Source organism: Opisthorchis viverrini (assembly GCF_000715545.1).
Source record: "Opisthorchis viverrini unplaced genomic scaffold opera_v5_6, whole genome shotgun sequence".
NCBI classification, from domain to species: Eukaryota; Metazoa; Platyhelminthes; class Trematoda; order Opisthorchiida; family Opisthorchiidae; genus Opisthorchis; species Opisthorchis viverrini.
Window position 1 is genome coordinate 3,632,082 of NW_008751662.1, and position 21,602 is coordinate 3,653,683.

The 21,602-nt window shown below is 40.5% G+C and overlaps 2 protein-coding genes across 2 annotated transcripts; both read right to left on the reverse strand.

Moving 5' to 3' along the window:
- Window positions 1–4,491: 4,491 nt before the first annotated feature.
- T265_12598 (hypothetical protein) lies at window positions 4,492–9,933 on the reverse strand (the record flags this gene model as incomplete). Its single annotated transcript, XM_009164519.1, has 4 exons — window positions 4,492–4,596; window positions 5,411–5,482; window positions 7,305–7,601; window positions 9,895–9,933. Coding segments are annotated over 4 exons (513 nt in total), but the record flags the coding sequence as incomplete, so codon positions are not given.
- A 42-nt stretch (window positions 9,934–9,975) lies between these two features.
- On the reverse strand, window positions 9,976–19,391 carry T265_12599 (hypothetical protein; the record flags this gene model as incomplete). Its single annotated transcript, XM_009164520.1, has 5 exons — window positions 9,976–10,047; window positions 11,353–11,451; window positions 13,684–13,891; window positions 17,175–17,404; window positions 19,257–19,391. Coding segments are annotated over 5 exons (744 nt in total), but the record flags the coding sequence as incomplete, so codon positions are not given.
- Window positions 19,392–21,602: the final 2,211 nt, after the last annotated feature.

A 21,602-nucleotide genomic window follows, 5' to 3' on the forward strand; every position in this document is an offset into this window, starting at 1 on the left:
TTCTATAATCGTCTGTTTGAAAAGACATTAGAGGCAACCTGTGGACATTCATCATGGGGTTAAGTTTCCAGTATCAAATTAAACATCATTGGTAGCGTCACGTCAATAGCAAACACTACGTGCTAACTTCTGTTCAGCCACGAGCTCCTCACACGATGGTCCATCTGCTCTATATTTTACGGTTATGTGAATGCTGATCTCCGTGTATGGCATCCACACTACAAGGGAGGATGGTTGTGATTCCAATCCTGATCATTTCGCTCAAAAATATGTTCACAGGGAAGCGTTGGTTGCCAAATTATTCCATCCATTAATAGGCAATTTACCATAACTTTTACCCCGAGCCGTGATTATCAAGCCTCCATCTGCGGGATGCAATATTAGTTCGTGCAATATAATTTCAGATTGTTAAAAGATGTGCGAATAGTCGCTACACAGTATGGTTAAGTATCCTTACGATAATGAGTTCAGATGATCACAAAGTAAGTCATTTTTTTCTAGTGTGCAAATAGTGTTCCTGTCATAATTTATACTCCTCCTATCCATGGTTTGTCAAACCATGACATCACAAAATAGGCTTGACACAAACGAGCAGAGGTGAACATTCCGATGCTCACTGTAACTCCACGTTATTCAGGGACTCGTTAATTGTTTCTAATGAGGTTCTGGTTCACGTCATATAGCCAAAAAGAATATTACCGTAAAGTTGACAAAGAATGGAAATCATTACCTAGAACGGAAATTATTAAACCGTTTATGACTTATTCATTAATCCATTGCGCGGATGGTTAGCAGAAGTACGATACCTGCCGAGGCTGGCTGCAACAGCTGAACCAACTTTCACTCGTCACACCTTATCAGTGGTCGTACGAATATGAAACTCTTCAGCAGTTTCGTCTTTCACCAGGATAAAACTGAATGACGACCTGGGCCAGGACGATAGATGAATGTAAATAATATTCTTTTCAGCGAAGATCGCTGGGGCCAAAAAATGGATAGATCAGCGGTAGGCTCGAGTCTTAGTTGTCTAACGTAGGGCTCTTTCACTTTATGTGACTTGGTCGGCATTTTTGCGGAAAACAAATAAGAATATTTCTCATCCGAACTAGGTACTCTGTGCTCTAGAATAGCATAGACCAACCCACTCATTTTCCGCTGCGCTGATTCTACGTGGGCCTTACTGCCAAACATTAAGCCAATAGCTTTCATTCGGCCACTGAATTGGTTATTCAGCTGTAAACAATGTCTCGAAGGAAATTGATGGAGTGACAGCCACACATTCAGGAAGCTGATGTAACCGCAGATGTAGCTGGCTCGAAATTGTGGTAACCACCAGCTAATATGTCAGTAGTGCCTGCAGACGACCATTCCGAGGTATATCTCTTCATTTTTCGACTATAATCTGAGCCTGGCGAACTTACGTAAGTCTACAGAGACTAGTGACAATAGTTTTCACTTTATTCATCTTTATCAAATTGCATTATGATGATCCCTCATGTAATTCAGTTGAAGAGGAAAATTTCCGATCACTGTTTGGTCTACAATTTGCCTAGAGCTCCTGCAGACCAGTTTATTGGACTCGTATTACTTGCGGGCGCTTACAGTTTCCAGATAAACACCCTACTGCAGGTTTCACAGTGTAAGTTAGCAATTCGCTGCTTTGACGTCGCTGAAAATGGAGGAAACAGACAGCTATCGTTTGGTTGACAACTTGGATAGTTTTGACTACTGATGCCTAACTGCGAGTACTCATCATAAAATCAGATTTCCCTCTGTTGAAACTCGGGAGGTCTCGCCACCCGATATTCCTAAGAGGATAGGATGCATCACTGAATTGAACTTGTGTTCTATAGTGCCTGAGGGACAACAGTGCAGAGCTCGTGGCCTGCACTTGCCTGACGTGCTCACAAACCTGAGGCAAAAATGATGCAAAATGATGCACGCGCCAGACGCAGATGTTCACGTGTTTACTGTTACCGTGTCCAATAACTTTACCGAAACACTGCTGAAATTTTCGCCAACTGTTTCTGAACACATTTTTCTAGTAGGAGTAAGAGAGACCTAGTTTCTCGTTCAAATTACGTTGGAACTAGGGATTTCAGATAATTTTGAATGAGAATTGCAACGCACGGGTTTCCGTGGTCGTTCCCCTAGCGCGGAAAAACACTGTATTCCTGTATATAGCTTCAGAGTATTGGGTGCCATTAGAGAAAGGCGCTTGGGTTACGTAACTTTAGAGACTTTCCAACGCCGTTTCTCCGCCATCTTGGTGGTGAGTCCAGTACTTATTGGCGGACAGTTCTAGAAAGCTGGCGCGCTATCGTATGGCGAACGATTTGCTTTCAAACTTTATAATAGAAAGATCCAGTTGAATTACTGGAAAAGTTCCTTAAGCCTGAACCATATATCAAAAACCCCTAATCTATATCTCTTAAGCTTATCCATTTTCTTGGTGAAAGGATAACTAAATGAATCAAACCTAGTTGGACGTTGTAGATTTCAAGTTTTTCGGCATAATAGGCCTGGTTTGCAAGTGTTTGTGTTTGCCATTCTAGAAGTAGGCCTTTGGTGGCAGCGATTGTACAGTAGTGAAAAGAACAACATTAGTGAACCTCTCGACGTATCAGGAGAGGTGGATTACGATTTACTTGTTTCTACCAATTCTGATGGTAGCCTGTGGTACTTAATAGCACTCACAAACCAAGCGGCTCCAGAGATTTGGGAGAGAATCTAATGTATCACAACACATTGCTTGAACAGCGACTAATGTGTCGTCCCATTCACACGTTTTGAAGTCAGTGTACGTTCATATGTAGACAATGAGATCGAAGCTACTGAAAATATAATAGTATTCTCTTCCTTGATGCAAACCAAAAGAGCAAAAAAATCCTCGTCTACTGTTTAGATGTCGCATATTCACGCTGAACACTCCCATTTTAATCTTGTCCTTACCTATCTATCATCGATCAATCTACGAGTCTGATGTTTTGTCTCAAATTGTGCATAAAAGTTTGGGAGACCACACGAAAATTTTTTGTTCACTGGTCACCGTCATATATTTTCTAAAAGCTTTTGTTTGGTGAACGGAAAATCATCAGGCCATTGTCTTATAGTTAACCGCTAAACAAGCTGATATATCAGGGATTGAACGTTTCCAGCGAATTTTCTACTCAGTTAATTTACCTGTCATTTAGTGTCACGTAGCAAAGGGTGTGATATTTTGATCGCTCCCCGTGTCTTGATCAAGATACGCTTTGATTAGTGCAAGTCCCGTGATTCAGGCTTCAAGGCGATTGCAACCCACTTGGTTGGAGTAAGGTTTCGTAGAAAAAACTAGTCGAAACAATCTATTGGAAGGTGATACTCGTGATTCGTTGCCTGCTCTAATTCTCAATTGCCAAATTTTCTGGATATTTATTTCCATATATTCTTTGTACCTGTTGAAAAATTCACCACTGGATGATTGCACCCCGCGAGCATCAAGCCACTATTAACCTGATTAGACAACACCAAAAAAGGGAAGTTTGGATATTAGGATGCATGCCTCTGTAGCGAATTGTGCACCATCTTATTACGGTGCCTGGTTAGTTGTTAAAAGTAATATTACAAGGCTTACGTTCTCATATTTTCATTCCAATGATATAAATTCAGAGTGCCAACGACATTGCACTTCTTTTACACATTCCAGTGACAGGTGATCAATCGCCGCTCTAGTGGCTAACCATTGTATACCAGCTACTTCTTCGTTCCTTCGCATTTTTCTGCTTACAAGTCCCCAGGGTTCTCTCACACTCACAGAGCTGATTTTTTGCCTTGACGCAGGTGAACTAATAAGGTAACAGTATAATGTACGCATAGACATTCCATCTCAAAAACAACGGTTTTTCGTGAGCATTTATGCAAATGCAGCTAAAACGTGGCTCTAATCAGGAGATACTTGATGCTGCTAGTGAGGCAACTTTGTGCTGAATAACCACTGCTGATCAGCCGCTGGTGGCCGAAGAGGAGGGGGTCAGCCACTGGCGGAGAGGTTGAGGGTTCAAGTGTCTCTGAGTTTCGTAAGATGCGCACTGCCGACTCAGCTGTAACGAGAATGCTTCTTGGTATCTCCTTTGACCACCACCAAAACTTTATGTTTCACAAATCTTGTGCATACGGGTGCCCACCGATGCTGAACTGACTACTTCATAAATCTTGTGCATAAACCTTGTGCCCACCGATGCTGAACTGACTACTTCAAAGTGTGCTGTTTTAGTGGAGTGCGGCGTAACCAAATGGGCCGGCAAGTGCCAATCATTGAAAACGTACAAGCTTGGAACGCTTACTGAACGATAAAATTAATGGCCCGATCGATGTGGACACCCTTACATATATTTATATGCACCATTCCTAAAATCTCAGGCGTAACTGAATGGAAAGCTTTCCACAATTGGATTGCCTAGTGCAGCTTATAATGAGTGTGATGATACAAGTACTATTTGCAAAACTCACTTGTGCGTACGACGTGTAGAAAAGCTTCTGTTTGTTCATGTATTCTCCTGGCAGCAAAGTATCCACCTGTGAATTTTCCTCCACATTTGTCCATTGTTCCAGGGCCTGCCAAGTGAGACCAGAGAGAAGAGCGTGCGTGCAATGCAAGTGGTACAAACATCAACGGTTTTGCTTTGCTTCCTCGGTAACCCAAACGAGTTCAAATTTCCTCTTCTTGTAGCCTCCAAAAGAACGGTAAACAATTTTAGCTACCTATGTTTATCAAGATTACTTGTGTCATTATTCCAGGAGCTAATCACAACGTCTACCGTTTGATTCCGAGTGCTTGCATGGCCCGTGTGACTATATCAAAATGAATTTGTTGCCACACAATTTGATATCCAGCAAATGTCGTACGTGTGAAGATGGTAAGGCGGCACTCTCCCTACTGATACACGTTTAGAACATGCACCTTACACCAGAAAAATGACCACGCAGCAGTGAGTCACTTCAAATTCGGTGTAACAAACTCACTAAGAGAAACGTTTGCTGCACACTCTCCAAGCGGTTTCCACACAAACGGGGAACCAAATGTTTAGTTGACGAAGAAAACCGTAAACGAGTGATCCAGCTCAATTTATTCAACTATCCCTTTGTTGTGCGAACGACAGCATTTTAAGAATTGCGTGCGATTAACTTACATGATTGTGACGGAACCTCTGGGTCCGAGCATACTCAACGAGCCTCAGAGTTTCGAAGCCAATGGACAATGTGAACTTTCATATGTTATCCATCAGCCTATTGTCCAACACAAGGTCATTTCACGCTTAGATCGGCTCTGTTGTTTACCGTTTATTATCCGCTCTGACACGTCCATAAAAAAGGCACCATTGGTTTAATACCCTGCACAACAGCTGCGTCGACAATGGCTCAAACTTACACGTTGAGAAATCATCAATCCAGTTGAATCATCAATAACCTGTGATGTGGCAGCATCCAGATCCAGCGATATCTGTGAAGTGAGCTGTAATAAAATGGTGGCGTAAATTTCAAGCCATCACATTTAGCAACCAATACAGGGCAAAAGAAAAAAGGTTGAATCCACAGTAGTCGTTTACCGCTGGATGTAATGCTAACATATGTAGTTAACGCTGATAAGTTAGGCTGATAGTACGACAACTTCTATCAGGTAGTTATGTTGTTTTCACAAAATGCACATTGGATGGTTTCATACAATTTTATTATCTAAGTCTCGGTAATTATACTGAACTACCGACCGGTTTCAAAACTACACCAAAAAGCAATCCACAAGCTTGCTCTGTATGCCTTGATGATGCTTGTTGTAGCAATTATCACTGAAAATTAGATTGCAAAATCATGGCTACAACCAGTAACCAACTGCCCAACCTATTGTGATGGCATACGAGGCCATCGAATTAACTGTTTACTCTTGCAATTCTAACTTTAGGTGTACAAGAGAACATAATTAGATCTGTCGTTCTGGTCACTCGTGAGCTAATCCAAGGATTCCCTACAGGCATGTTATCAGCTTTAGCCTAACTAAAAGTAAGCAGTTATTCGTCTTCAAGTGTGAACATGCCGGCACTCTGAAAGGCGGTCTAAATCATCAGGAATAGTGAGCTTTGCATGCTTATTAGAAGGCAGTACTTTGGACTTGTATACTTGCCGGGAACGTCCCGTTTATCATCTTCTGTGTGGTGTTTCCTATCTGATTTCTAATACATTGCCAATGCGCGAGATATTCATTCCAGCTCTTGTCCGACCAGATCAACTCCAAGTCTTGCTTTATCTTGTAAGATCCTGCAGTGGAACAAGAAAACGTGCGTAAAGATAGGAAAAAAAGGAAAACAATATCGCTTTATTTTTCAGAGTATCCAAATTCTAGCACTTATAATAGAGTTCTGCGATCCTGTTTGTTCCGCGAGATTGACCCAGAGGTAAAAACCACATCAAGCGAATTTGTTGAAAATTAGTAAAACGTGTTGTCCCCTCTGTACTCGGTGTAAAGAGTAACGTTCTATGAACTTTTGTTTTTAAACAGTTGGGTTGAATGGGGATTTCACGTAACACTCGTCATCTTCCGGGCTGAAAATTTTATGAACAGGATTTATTCACTTCAGTAGTGTTCGTTCAGCACTCTAACCACTGCATCACTGACTTATGGAGGACCTGGACTGCAGCTGGTTCTGAAAACGTTTATTCCAAAATTAAACAGGTTTATCAGCTGCAGTGTTGACGCTCACGATATAGCTTCCAGCAAATTTAGCACGGAATAAAACTGCAGTGTGCAACTCAAATCCATTCCACTTTAAATCGTAACTCATTTCAGTGGGGAATACAGGATATGGTATCACATCAAGAAAGCACAACTTGAATCGCCTTATGAATGCACCACTTTTGGTGTCTTATTTCACCGCACATGAACTGCCTCACACCCAAATTCAGCAGCTTGTTCGGAGGCTCGTTATTCCGGAACTAATGTCTATCGAGCTAGATGATGGTACGGCCACCTTCTTGTCTTGGACATATCAAATTAACGAAAGCAAGTTTCACGATAAATTTTTGACAGTAACTTTTGGCCGCGAGTTGCGGTTTTCTAATAAGTCCGTTTTTATATTGAACACACTACTTCAAATTCTACGTAGTACGACAATAACCCTTCAATAAACAGATATCAAATAACATTCAGTTTTTCGCGGACAAATGTGCGTTTCCCCCCAAGTGGATGAGTAGCTCAGAGGACGGCAATGTTTTCGATTGCATATTTCTAAACAAATGTGATGCAAATATAAAAATATAAGGACAGAACACACACCCATTTCACCCAGAAGACGAGCCACAGCACTACCAATCATCGACCCGAAACCGGCAAAGTTCAAAGCCGGCGGTAAATTGTGGTGATACACCGGGGGCTGTAGTGCACCGAGTGGTACATACAGCTGATCATCCACGAGGTGGACACCAATTTTTGCATCATAAACACTGACATTATCGTTGAGCCAATCATTCTCGACTTGATCAGCAATACCTGCTAGCACGCGATTGTTCAGTGCCCGTATGTAGTCTACGGCTGACAGGAGATTCTCCATGTAAACATATGATGTCTTCAGCTATCGCCGGGTTAAAAACAAGAAATATCATCAACTGGAGTGAGAAATATAGGGGGTCAATAGCGCTAACCACTCGTCTGGAGTATACTACTGTCAGAAAGAGGATAACGATGCGCCCATTACACATACAGTACCGCCCACTTGAAGGTGGCTTTTTTCCGTATCGATTAAATGAACCTTAGTTGAGAGACAAACAAAAATATTAGTGTTGGCTTTTCGGAAAAGAACCTCTCTTGGATAAACTATCAGGTTGATGTGTTCCGTACTATCTGCTTTCGGCTGAAGTAAAAAGATTCGAGACGTTGGTTCCGCTGTAAATTTTCAGGTTAAGCCAACTTAGAACATTTTTTACGTTAAAGGGTAATTTATGCAAGCTTCATCGTGGTTGTAAGTTCAAATCGAAGGCAGTCATGTAATAGCAAACAAGGTAAATAGCAGTGGCGGAGCTTTCAAGAAAAAAGGACTTGCCCTCTAAAATTTACGTAGCAGATTCAAATGCTTCATTGTCCACCATAAGGGCCTGACGCGTGATGTTTTTTTCCAAAACTGCACCCTGATCCATCCAACCTATTTGTTTGCATTTTAGCAGCCCACAGATTCATCCCACTGATCGTCAAAGGCAGAAACTGATAAAGTGTTCTACCTATGTGTTGACGACTACTACACGGTTCACGGTTGATCCCAGTGAAGCTCAGCATTTATTGGAAAATCCGAAGAACACAAGGTGTTGCGAAAAATCCGTAAGTATAAACGCTCAATCCGATCTAAATTATCTCTTCACATTTTTTGGTAAAAGTGGAAACGTATATGTAAGCAGTTACTAAATAATACGCGAAACTTGTTGGATATGTTATCTACACCGTTCAAAGGCAATCAGGCAAAATAAGACAGGCCATTGTACACGAGTACGTCACATACCATAAGGCAGTTTGCACTTAGAATTTAAGAGCCATCTGTTCGGTGCTAAATCGGTAGATCATTTAGGCTGGAATAAGCAAATGATACGACAATATTTATTTCACCACTAACAATCAGAAAGGTTTTTCTTTGGTTAGCCATCTTTCTGCTTGTTCACATTCAACTGGGATGCGAAAAATAGCATTCCTCTTGAAGTTTCACCTATCCATGATTACTGCTTTACTTGTGCGATTAATTTATAGGCAATGGCCCCAAGAAGTGCGTTGACTGAGATCTGTTAGACGTTGTTTGTGGAAACATTTGCACCAACCATTCATCACAACCGAAAAATTCAAGATAAGTGGTAAATTCTTGTGGAACTCGGCGCCAAATCTTGTTGTTTACGTCATCCATATTTCTGCAAAGAACTTACCACGAGCTTACGTGCCAAACAATATGCGCAATCTGATTACTGTGTGCAGTGCATTAGAAACAAGGTCTATCACACACTACAACAGATCAAAGTAATACCGTGTGAAGCAAACTGCATTCATTTGCATTGGTGAGTAGAAAACCATACTCACTGATACCGTGAAGTCATTCTAAGTGGACAACTTACCACAAAACTAATATTTTTTGCCATCGGACCAAGAACGGTATCAACATGGGTTGTATGAGATGAGTATGTCACCACTATGGTCACAATTCCGAAGTTTTGGGTTTCGAATACCTTCTTGTTTATTGCTTGCTGGGAAGTTTGTTGACACCAGAGAAGTTCATATATGCAGGCCTTCAAACCTGCCCTTTTTTCGATACCTACCACGGATGACTTATCAGATTTCAAAGGGGCAACTGCTATTTCGGGGTACAAAATGGATGATTGGTAAGGCGAGGTTCGACAAAAGCGCTCACTGATTTTTACTACATAAATTTGTTTGATATTGTTTATCTGAATACAGTCTTCAGCATTCCGAATGATCAGGCCCTGGGGAATCTTCGTCATCTTAGCTAATTCAAAAATGGTGTCGCTAGGTTTCTTATGCATCTTCCTAAAGAGTAATTTATGAACTGTTTATTTCATTTCAAGCAGACAATCACATCAATCACAAAGGAAACAAGTAGCAGCTGCCACTCCCCGGAGATAAAAATCTTTCCCAGGCCAATAGAAGTAAATCTCAACCAATGACAACAAATAAATGGTTTCCAACACTGTAGCAGAGTTCCAGAGAGAGCTACTGAGGCGTAGGTCCCGGGTATCAGGTGTCGAGCAGTGAGTAAAACGAGCGTAATATATTGTGTCACAGTGCAGCCGTACATCAGCGTTAACAAGGCCGCGTCTGTTGATTATGATAGTCATTGCTGTATATCTGTGTAACTTACTTACTTACTTACTTACTTTTCTGTAAGCATAATCCAGTTTGGCTTCATTTGTCATGATGTCAGGTACGGTGTATTTGATTTCCAAATTTTACTTTTCTTAAGCATAATCCAGTTTGGCTTCATTTGTCATGATGTCAGGTACGGTGTATTTGATTTCCAAATTTTCAATCTGTTAAATACAGTGAACAGTAAAGGGCTTTGGTACGGTGAACGTAGTATATTTGGACAAGCTGATAGGCATCTACAAAAATTGCGTGAATCGAGTTTCCTACCATCTGACTTCAGTCTTATCACAGACAAATTTTGCGGTTAGGCCACGGATAGAATATCACCAGACGCAACAATAACCTGAGAGGACCGACAAACAAAGATATCGGGCAAGCCGTTATTATTCAGATTCACTTATCATCAGGTGTGCTCTAAAACCCTATAGTCTATGCAAGTGAATGCCAGTAACTTAAGTCCAAATCCAAAACATTCGATGACTTTTCCGTTTTGTGGAAGTTTTGAGTTGCGCGAAGATGTCATACGGATGCCCTCGGCAACACAAAACAACACATACTAGAGATTCAGCAGGGTTCCAGATTAATCTCTCGCAAAACCGAATTAGTTTGCAAATGAGGGTATTTTGCTAAAGTCGTTGTTTCTCACTCGTAAGATATCAGAATAATTCACCTCCAAAGAACTGTCTGGGAAGCAGGACGCAAACTTCGAGTAGACGCATGACAATGAAACCGTCGTACAGTAAAACCAACAAAAATTGCCGTCCGCTGTTCTTATAAGCAACATATCTTTGGAAGGAAACTCGAACAAAGGCCATCTAGGCAGACCCCTTTTTGTTAACCAATATTTCACAAAGTATTTCCATCTTCCCTTGTACGTATCGTTCAATCCATTGGCCAGTGCGGCCTTAAACTCGAGCTCCATCTAATGCTGGAATCTATGATTGCATATCGCAAAAATAGCACTTCTTCGCCCCGTCCTTCGAGGAAAAAACTCAAACTATTCTAAAGTTCTCTTTTGGATACATTCTTTCACAGATAATTCAACGGGAGTAACCAGCGGTAAGTTACTTGACAGAATTTTAGATTTGCCTGAAAGAGTCTCGTTCAGGATGAGGTCTTGCTACCTACTCATATATTTTAAGAGATTTAGGGAAGAACATTTTTCAACATCTTACAAAATCGAGTGCATGTTCTAGTCTTCAAAAAATGCCATCGATCAATGCAGTTGGACCTAAATACCTTAAGTTTTGGTAGCAGTCACCTGGATACGTACTCACACGTAATATCCACTTTAATCAAGCAATACACTCTATTAACTGACAGGTTTACAACCAGAGATAGATTCAGCTATTCCCACTAGAAAACAATAAGTTACCATATTTTCCTTACTTTTCAGAAGCTGCTTTCTGCTTTCATTCTTTTATGCGCTTTCGATACGGTCAAGAAGTTTAGAGTTACAAAACACTCACGCGTCTCTCGAGCTTTTTCTTTGTGTCATAATCCATCCATTTGGTTTTCTCGATTTGTTCATATGCACTGGACTTTAGGTGGGTTAGCATCGTTTTGGTCTGCAAGGAAATGGGAATGTATCACCTGTAAGTAACCGCGTCATGTGAACCACATTTGTTCAGGATTTCTACACTGGTTAAGTAGTATGCTTCCGTTCCAATTTGTTCTGTAATTTACAAAACCGGATGAGATTGATCCCGGTTTGTACCCCAGTTCAACCTTTTAACTATACTGCATTCTGATTGGGTTAGAGTTTTGAAAGGCAGAGTCGTTCCCCATTGTGAAGTAACAAACGAATCATCGGAAAAACTTTTCAACTGAAAGACAAACTTCTTTTTGTTTGAACCAGTGTGCAGATGTTCCCGTGTACTTGACTAATTAACAAAAATAATTTTTTGCAGTTGAGGCTAGCCTTAGCTACACCACCTCCACACCTTGATGCGAAAAAGCCGACATCTCAAGGATTTCGATTCTAACAAGGGACAAGGAAGCAGTGGTCCCCAGATTGAACCTTAAGGCTTGTAAATGGTACATGGATGTAGCTACACTACAAGAGCAGACTGGGGCTAATCGACTCAATCTATCTGAACAATGGTTGGTCTGTAAGCATTTATTAAAGACCGTTGCCGTGATCGCCCGTGGAATAAGAAACAATACCCCTGAATGGTCTAATAGACAAGGCCCCATCGCACTGATGAAGACCTAATAATTTTCATGGTTGTTTTGACAAATTAACAATCACTTCAGGTCTTGCCAACTTCATTGACTTCCTAAAAATTCCAAGAAAACTCAGGCTTTTGCCCGAAACATATCAAGCGGCTGCCGATCACCGCAGCATTTGCTTATGAGATTACAGATTAATTTACGTGAGTGCATCTGTTGACAAGACGCACAACAGCCTATAGCAAATACTCTTTCATCTTCATACAGGTCAAATAAGTGACTTTTAAATTTGACGCAGCTTCCCATGTTGCTTGAGAAACAATAAATCTGCAGGCGATTGACTCCCCAGGATACATTATTCAACTCTCGCGAGTATCGATGGAAACTTGCTGCGAAACCTAGGCCACTGCACAAGAATGAGAGAACAACAAAGCTCTTTTTCGGCGTTCTTTTTAGGAAAAGTAGAGCATAGCTACAAAAATGGAAAGTTAAAAACGGTGTACTAAATGTCGAAAAGATATCCTCACACTATTATGCGTTACAAAATCATTAACCAATGTACAGTCAATTAACTCACTGGGGAGTTAGCTGGGATTCGATATATGCCTTAAAACCGTTCGGTTTTACGAGGAGTTTTATCTCAAAGGCCTTCTTCAGGTCGATCTATTTTTTATTTGTAAACAAACTGTTTTAAATCAGCAAACGAACTCAATAAAATACTCAAACGAAGAGCGCAATATGGTGGGTTTGGCGATCTTGGAAGCTCATATCTGTGCACAAGCCATGGACAATGCAAGAATTTGAAATCGGAAACATTGTTCACGCCTCGTAGAAAGCAACTCAGTTGCAGATATCTGACCAAATCACGCATAAATGCGATTTAACAATACTGATACCTCATTCATGTGGTTCTTATCGTGCGACCTGTTACTGATTGACTCGAAGCAAAGTTTTTTAACAGAAGGCATATATGACTCGCAATTTTTCATTTCGGAAACCAGTATTTTGCTTTATATGACGATCGGAGGGGAAGAAAAAAACTATTGTGCATTTCCACCGAATACTTAGCCAATATGTCGACAGCATCGCAAACTTTCTGGAAGTCATTTCAAGTAAAACAACTTGCTCTTCTAAGCCTGCTTTAGCAGATGGATTAAGTGTTGATCGTGGTATTTCAAGCAAAACTAAAGGTTGATATTTCACCACATTATCAAAGTCTGAAGATAAATCTAGCTAAGACGATATACCAAGTGTTTATCTATCGGACGGAAAATCACTGAGTTACCGCGCGTGAGAAAAACTATAGTCATGATTTGTATACTATTTCTTATTTAAAAATGACTTTTTGGACAAGGGGAAATCGACAAATCCAAAAGAACACAATTTTTTTCACAACATAGTTCTTCATTCCAATAGACTTTGAATGCGTTTATCGCGTTTCTGTGATTTCCTGCAAGAAGCTAGGGGATGTAGCAGCCTCTGGCAAAAAGTACGTTTTTCTGTTTGTATTCTCCAGCAGTGATTTTAAGGCGCGGCTGAATGGCATCCCATATTCTTTCATAGCACCTTATCTCGAGTGTTATTCATGTATTACTTGCAGACAAGATGTCATCAGTAGGTTCACTTACATGGTTAACCGCATCACCATGTAGGTGATTTTCCACAAAAATGGCACCTAAAACGGTGCCGAACAATTCGTGGGTGAAAATGAGGCAGTCAGTTTGCAAATCCGTGTCCAGGTTGGTGTAGTGCCACTGTTGAATTGCAGCCATTTCGTAGGATAAGTGCCACGCATAAGCATCCATGGTATTCCAGAGCATATAGTTGTTCATAATTCTGAAGGAATAAAAAGCAATACTTTGTGTTCCAATGAACAACGTAAATCTGCCCTGTTTGTAAAACCAACCAACGAAATCCTGTTTGAAGCGAAATGTGTCGTTGTTACGGACAGTCGTCTATTGTGGGTAGAATGAATCGCTATAATGATAAATTTTGTGGAGTACACAATAAAAAATACAAGAAAATTCGATATGGTTAAGGTCGCTCTGAGACTCACGTTTTCCGGCAGTCAAACCGCTGAGAAGTATTGCTTCATTCTTAAAATCATTTTTCGCTTACCAATGTTTTGTCGAGTTTTGCCACAGTAACCGCAGTGATGGTAATTTCAGAAAGCCCTGAATCTATCTGGCCCACCTATTAAAGAAAGCGATCTAAATTGATTGCTCGAATTGTCGCGCCATCAAGCACTAGATGAAATAGAACACAAACGTCCTCAACTTAGAAGGGGGCGTAAACAGAAATCTGTTACGTTCTAAAATTTGAAGGCAGCACGAATGCCCTTGATTTCCAGCCATCATAATCGTAACGTATTTCGTTATTTGTTTATAAAACAGGGCCTCTATCGGGATTAACTATATGTTCTTATTTTTCCACTCGCTAAATCAAGTTGCAGTGGATTTCATGAAAACAGATGTGGCATAAACGCTTTAGTGTATTGCATTATCCTTGTTTTAGGATGACACTCAGACTGTGAACGTTTGAAGTCCAACAAATAGTGTATAATTTTGTAAAGTAATTTTCCGATAGAGGACCTAACTTCCTGCTTCCAAAGAGCCAAAGATATGTCTTTGCATCGGGTGCCATTTTAACCCGAAGTGCATTGAGACACCCACACAGCACACCTCTTCAGGTACAAAAAACATGTTATTATCCTTTCTCCCTACCCTCGACTGGTTTGAGGTCTTGTAGATATTGAACTAATTTTGGTACACTGAAGAAGAGGGTGAATTCTACATGTTACTTAATTGCTTGTGTCTCGATACCTACATGATATGAAGTAAACAGGACACAGTCATTTTTGTGGTCGTCGAATCACTGCCGTTTTAATACATTTTACGGTAAACACGCCAGATTGCAACAGTTGAAATAGCTTCGTGTGAGTGAAAACGAGCGCTCCGTCAAATCCACAGGGCTACCGAATTTCCGAGTCCGTGTGAAAGAATTAAAGTGTCAACTGCGCCCTGACTCAAAGGAGAAATGTAAAACGAGTCACCACCATGGCAAAGTTGGACCGCGGAAATTGCAGGACACGCGGTAACATGGAAAAGATTTGGCGATATTTGGTGATTAGATGCTTGATCTAGAACAGGTGTCCAGTATCCGACCCAAGGAACCCAGAACCTCAAAAGGAAAGAACGATATGGAAAACTGTAGTTGAAATAGCGTAGTCCGCTGGACAGAACAACAAACATTGGTTTGTTGGAAGCCAGTTTCTTCGTCAACCTCGTGAGTAGTGTTTCTCAAATAAATGTAACAATGCCTCGAGCAACTCATGCCAACGGAAAAATGATGCAGGCTGAAATTTATTCGAGTCTCCTGTTACTGAAAAGTAGTGCTCACGTAAGTCTTTCACGCGAGAATACATCCGAGTTTAATCATTTTAATGAAAGTCGCCAAGTCTAATGCATACGTTTGCAGATTAAACAACGACTCAAAAAAATCTTATCTGATTCCCTTATTTATGGCATTCTCTGGCTAAATATTCTGCACGAAAGCCGCCCTATGTTTTCGTTGGTACGATACTCGAGATTCCGCAATATGCTCTCTCGAAGGGAATCACTTTTCCATTTTTCACTTCGGACGACCAGTTCTGCTGTTCTTTGGGTAGACTCAGTAGGCGAGGATCCCAAACTTCCGTTCGCCTCGTATTCTGCTCGTACCAAGATTTCTACAGAATTCTTCAAATAAACCAGTGTTCACGCCTTCTTACCTCTCAGAAGGGCAAAACTGATTCTCGTTTGCCGTTAGCTTTTCAAGTCTAGTTATTTTGGATCAGCTAACATATCATCAACCAACTGTCAGCTCTTCCATTACCATCAAAACTAGCTTAACATTAGATCTAACGAGCACTCAAAAATGGTCATTCTGCAAAAAATACCCTTTTCTGTTTAAGTTATTGAGCAGCTTTTTTTGGGTTTTTGTTCAATGAATTCATGTTTGTGTTAACACCGAATGCTTGAAATTCATGTAAGCTTTGGTGAAAGCTGTATGGCTTTTTCAAATGTTGAAAGTGACGCTATTCCATAAAGCTATGTCCCTGCTTAAATCTCTCTTACCTTTCAAATGGGGCATCGTAAGGATTTATTGTCATCCTCAAGTAAAAACATTCAAAACTAAATTTTGAATAAAGATAATTTGTTTAAAATCACAGTTATTAGTCACTGCTATGATTTTGACCACGTGAATATACAAAATTTCCAAGAGAGCTTCACACTGGTGACATTCACCGCAATTTATCACGAGGTCTTCAAACACAACCTCAAGACGGATGAACCAGTACCCATGTACTCTGGAAGTTTTCCTTGAACACGAGAGCAGCTGTATCTATTTTGTCAACGCATCCCTTCGGAGGACTTTTGTGCCACGAAGCCACCGTAGCCTATAAAAATGCTTGCTAAGGCACTCCCTCCGAAACTTGCCTTAGCACCGGGAAACCCATGATATTCATGTGATGTATTCCAAACTAAGGTGGGCTAATGATGCAAAGGATCTCATCAAACACAGGCATATACCACTCGGTTTGAATAACCTTCAATTCAGTTCAGATTCTGAACTCCCGCCAAAGGTATTCGCTCACGAAAATCGTGGATTTCCGGAACTTATGTTCGGTAATGCAATCGAAGAAGAACTAAACAACTGACCAGGTACAAAAGTAAAGTGATGCATACGAGGACTTTCGGCATCGGCTCAGGGAGTTCTAGCTAAGCGCTAGTTGAACCGGCCTGCAGTGAAGCGCTGGCACAGTTGTTTTGCCTCAGTAGTGTCCAGCAAGTTTTTATATATGTTGGCACCTTTCGGCGATTATGTTTTTTAGTCTTAAAATGTACATGCTATTCTGGAACACGTTGCCTCCGAATAAGATTGCTATTTTAGCCAGATAAGCTACTTGCTTTCACAAGGTTTTCAGCCTTCGATGTACTTACAAAACCTTTGCATTTATCTACAAAATTATCCACACAAGGAAAAACTATAATTAACCCTGATAGATAGGAAAGATGTATTTCCTATTTATACTGCATGAAAAAATTCAAAAAAAAAACTGACGAGACTCAATACTAACCTATTGAATACTGGTTTTGAATAGGCTTTTTGAAGTTTCTTGATCAGTTCCGGAACTTGCTTAAGGTACTTCACGTAAGTTGAATATACAAAGTATCCATCGTCGAATGACAAGTCGACTTTGTTGAAATAGTGGGACAGCAATCCTTTCCAATCAAACACCGATTCACCTTTGTTCAACTGACCAAGAGAAATCTTCTCTGGACTTCTCGAATAGGCATTCTGTTTCATCTAGATGTGAAAACAAAGCGATACTAATGAGCAGAATAGTATACATTTTGAAGGAAGTGAACGAGATTTACATCATTCTCAAATTCACCGCTAACATTGGCAAATGATCCTTACTATTTACAAACGTGTTAGTCCTTGCGCAATATGTGGGAGAGATATTTTCCCAACAGTTCCACCAGAGCTGTCATGTCTATGAATAGCTCAACCTGAGCTCCCCGGGGTAGGTTTTTCTTCATGCATTCTAGGCTAATAAGTAACGACAGTCCTTAGGGATAAGCATCTAGTGATCTAACGTTGTTTATTGTGATGACGGTCGGCGATAAAAATGTGCAGGATTTGAAAAACTATTGAGATGATAAATATTTTACAGGTTCCCTCAGATCCCAAATTTTTTTGCGCACAAAGGCGGCTACCCGGCGAACAGGAGTGGATTCGACTCTGGTTGGGAATATTCATTACTAGCAATTCATGTAAGTAGCTTTCTCGAGTATACTCGTTTTTCCATCAGTATTGTAGCATTTGCAATCCATTTTAGCGCTTCTGTACTGAATAAACATTACATACTCTATGTTACGTCCACAAACTTTCTTTAGACTACATTGATTATGTGATCCTCTTGAAATCACACATTGTCTTGTACACCTCTGAAAAGGTTTAATTTTCCGACTCTTGACGTGTATAGCTGTCCTTAAAAAACCCGGACTCAGATATAAATGGACATATTTAGACAGTTTGCTCAAAGGATGCATATGTATATAGGTATCATGGTTCTACGGTATCAATATCTGACCTTGAACAATTCACTTGGGATTTTCTGTGACTCAGTCAAGCTACTCAGCCTGGAATTCCCACTTACAGACCATCAGCTTGGTAAAACAAGGCAAACATATGCTGCAACCGATCGTTCGGACCCAAACTTAATCTGACAAAATTTCAGCCACGGAATCCATATTCTCTACTCCTCCAGCCGGGGATTAGAAACGCTAAGGAGACAGCGCAGAGCTTACATCAGTCACACAGCGTGAATTTTTACCAAACAGATGATAGCAAAGGTCACTCATGAAGAACTGAAAGAATGAAGTTTCAGACCACGAGCCTCAAGTAATATCGACTCTGTCAAGGGACAGCGCTGACCTCAGGTTTTGCAGTTACCTGTTAGAAAAGTACTCTTGAGCCATAGGCTCCCCAACGCACTGTAACTGTCTTTCTACAATACGACCTCAAACAAAAAACTTCAGCTAAGTGGCATTACATGGGATCGCAAAGTGGCCTCGGATGGAACGAAAAACGGTGGTACATGACGGACTTGCTTTTATATTTCTGGAAACTCAGGGATAGAAGATAAGGATTATCTATCTCGAAGGTGCAAACAATATATGTATATATTTGTTTTAATGCTTGTATGTAAGCGAAGCCTTTCCATCCCTCTCTCCTCCAATTTGGAAGTCCCCGTATGGAGTATCAATTACTTCCTATTCAGTTTCTCATCGGGGTTTTGTAACCGCACGAAAAAAGTTAACGCTTAGCGTTTTTTTTGTACTAGGAACACGAATTAGGGTGTATTTGGCTACGGAATGAGGTACATCACAGAACTGTGTATATCCCAGAATCAGTGACAGTTTTTCAAATTTTGTTTTACAAAAACTGTATTTTCGGCTTCATCACAAATTTGGCAGATTTGCTGAGAGCCACAGTAGAGTTTCACGTATGGCCAAAACTTACCTTTTTGTGTTTCTCCTGTATGCACCTATAAAGTGGTGGAAACGTTCGCAGTTGCAATATTGCAAGAGCTTTTTTCAGTTTAGCACAAAATCTGATCCTTTTGGATCAAATGAGAAAGCCACCAACTTACCCGATAGATTTCCATGCCAACAAGCCGAATGTCGTTAACAGCTTGTTTGATGCGCTCATTCAACTCCGAATCGCCAAATGGGATGCCAGCCTCTAAACCCAGCTGCTGGAAAAGCTTGCTGATATACTGTTCATACTATCAAAAGAAATAAGATAGATTAAGTACTGGGTTAGGTATACAGGAAAAATTAAAGTTGGGATTTGAAAGTTATGCGCTTTTTACCAAACCGTAAATGAATGGAACGAAGACTTTTCAATCTTTTGTGTGAAGAGCATTGTACTCGCTAATTTGGAATGGTATTATCCAAACTATGTTGACAAAATACTATCTACGAATACTTTTTGTACTGTCACTAGTCTCTGACAGAAACAGAATAGTTCAATTTACAGTCATTATTACTTTGTTACCACGTATTCTGTGCTTGGAAAGCAGTAACTGCCAGCAGCAAGTATTTTCACGTTAATGCTGACTCTAAAACACAGTTTCATATTGTTGCATATTTTTGTTTTTAGCACAAAGAGGTTTGGGTGCCAGAACTTTGGAGATGTGTGGATAACCAAGAGCCCCATCCAATATCATTTTTCAAAATATTCGTTGTCAAGAACACCTATGAATCATTACGAGTATATTCCGAACCAGTAGATGTAGCCACTTGTTTGTCTGATATTTTTGTACAATTCAGTTGCATTGAACTTCTTTCATCTTCCATATGCCGACGTATTTCTCGTTTTACTCGAAAGTTTTTCTGCTACTTGGATCGCTTTTATTAAAATCGTTGTCATAAAAAGTTTGCTTATACCTAAGAGAGATAAATTATTTGACGGATGTTCATTTGTCTGAATGTCCTCCCTGCAATTCTCCAAATTCACACACGGTAGCAAATGTACACCCAAGGTTAACTCTTCCGTTAACCAGAAATTGTCCAATATTGTACGTACATGCGTGTTAGAATCGACCTTTCCCCAGGGCTATGTTAAACGGCATGTAGAAAATCCTAAAATTTAATGGTTTTATCCAACGGTTTCTTTCGGTTTATGGTTAATCTGCGCTCTAATCCCAAAATAATAGATGGCCTCTTCAGGTTTGTTTTTTTTTTCAAAAATTGATGATATCGCATCAATCCCAACGTACTAAATATCAGAGCCTTTGAAGCCGAAGGCAGCTTGTAGTGAAATAAAAACTGTCTTAGCGGAAGAGTGCACAGACTAAATGGTGTTTTGCATAATGTCGTTAATTGACGCTGTTCACATTCATCTGCGCAGGTAGTCGATGACCTTAGTGTGACATGTACGCGGAATCGCATACGAAATCAGTAGGTACGGTATCAAATCACGAACTCGAAAAACACGACTGCCGAACGAGATTCTATTGTGGCAACAGTGCTTTAATCATTCGGAGTCTGTGTACGAAATAATCGATGCAAAATCGTGAGTTTTGTGTTACTCCTGCGCTGGCCAGTTAGCAAGCTGGCCTGAACTGGTCTGAACGATCGAACAGGAATCGAAGGAATATACCGTATTCCGTGTATCCATTAAAACGGCTCACGAAGATCATTTTACACGAGGATTGTAGGTGACAATCCTTTGGTTGCTCAGGTTATCTGACGTCCGCAAACACAACTTAGCAAATAAAGTCAACCATATAAATACCATGAAAGCCACAGAATTCTACTTAAACGTAAATCTCAGCCCCTTGAGTTAATACGCTCTGCAGGAGGCTCAATGTCAAAAGATTTCAATAAATTCCCCGTCTTCTCGTCGTTCTGGAATATTGTTTGGCTAATTGACCAAGTAATGAAATATCGTCCTTGGAAGTAAACGACAACTACAAACATGTTAATCTCAGGAAACCGAATTTCGTAGATCTCACAATATCAGTCAGTAACAGGAGTTTGGATGATATTAGTTAGAAAACAGCAACAATCTAGTAAATAGTAAACCGTCCCTACTAAACTCTGAGACAATATGCTCGAAAGATTCATTCTCAAATCACCAACTCACACCAAAATGTGTGAAAATATGTGCCTTACTCCTAAGGTGAATCTCGAGTTAGGCTTTGGAAGTCTTACGTCAACCAAAACGAGGGAAGCTCACACATTCGGTTTTGATACATAGGCTACCTTCCCACGGAAGGATGCATTATGACCGGTGGGTGAAGAATACAATTTCAACCGTGGAGTTGAGGTTAAAAGCACTTACCCCCCCCCCAACACACACACACACTTAAGAGAGCGGTAATTTATGATTTGAAAGATCCCGTTCAAACACAAGCACTACAGCCACTGTATCGTAAATGCAGCACATGAAAGCCGTGTTAAGTTAGTGGTTTGCTGACAGGCCAATCCAG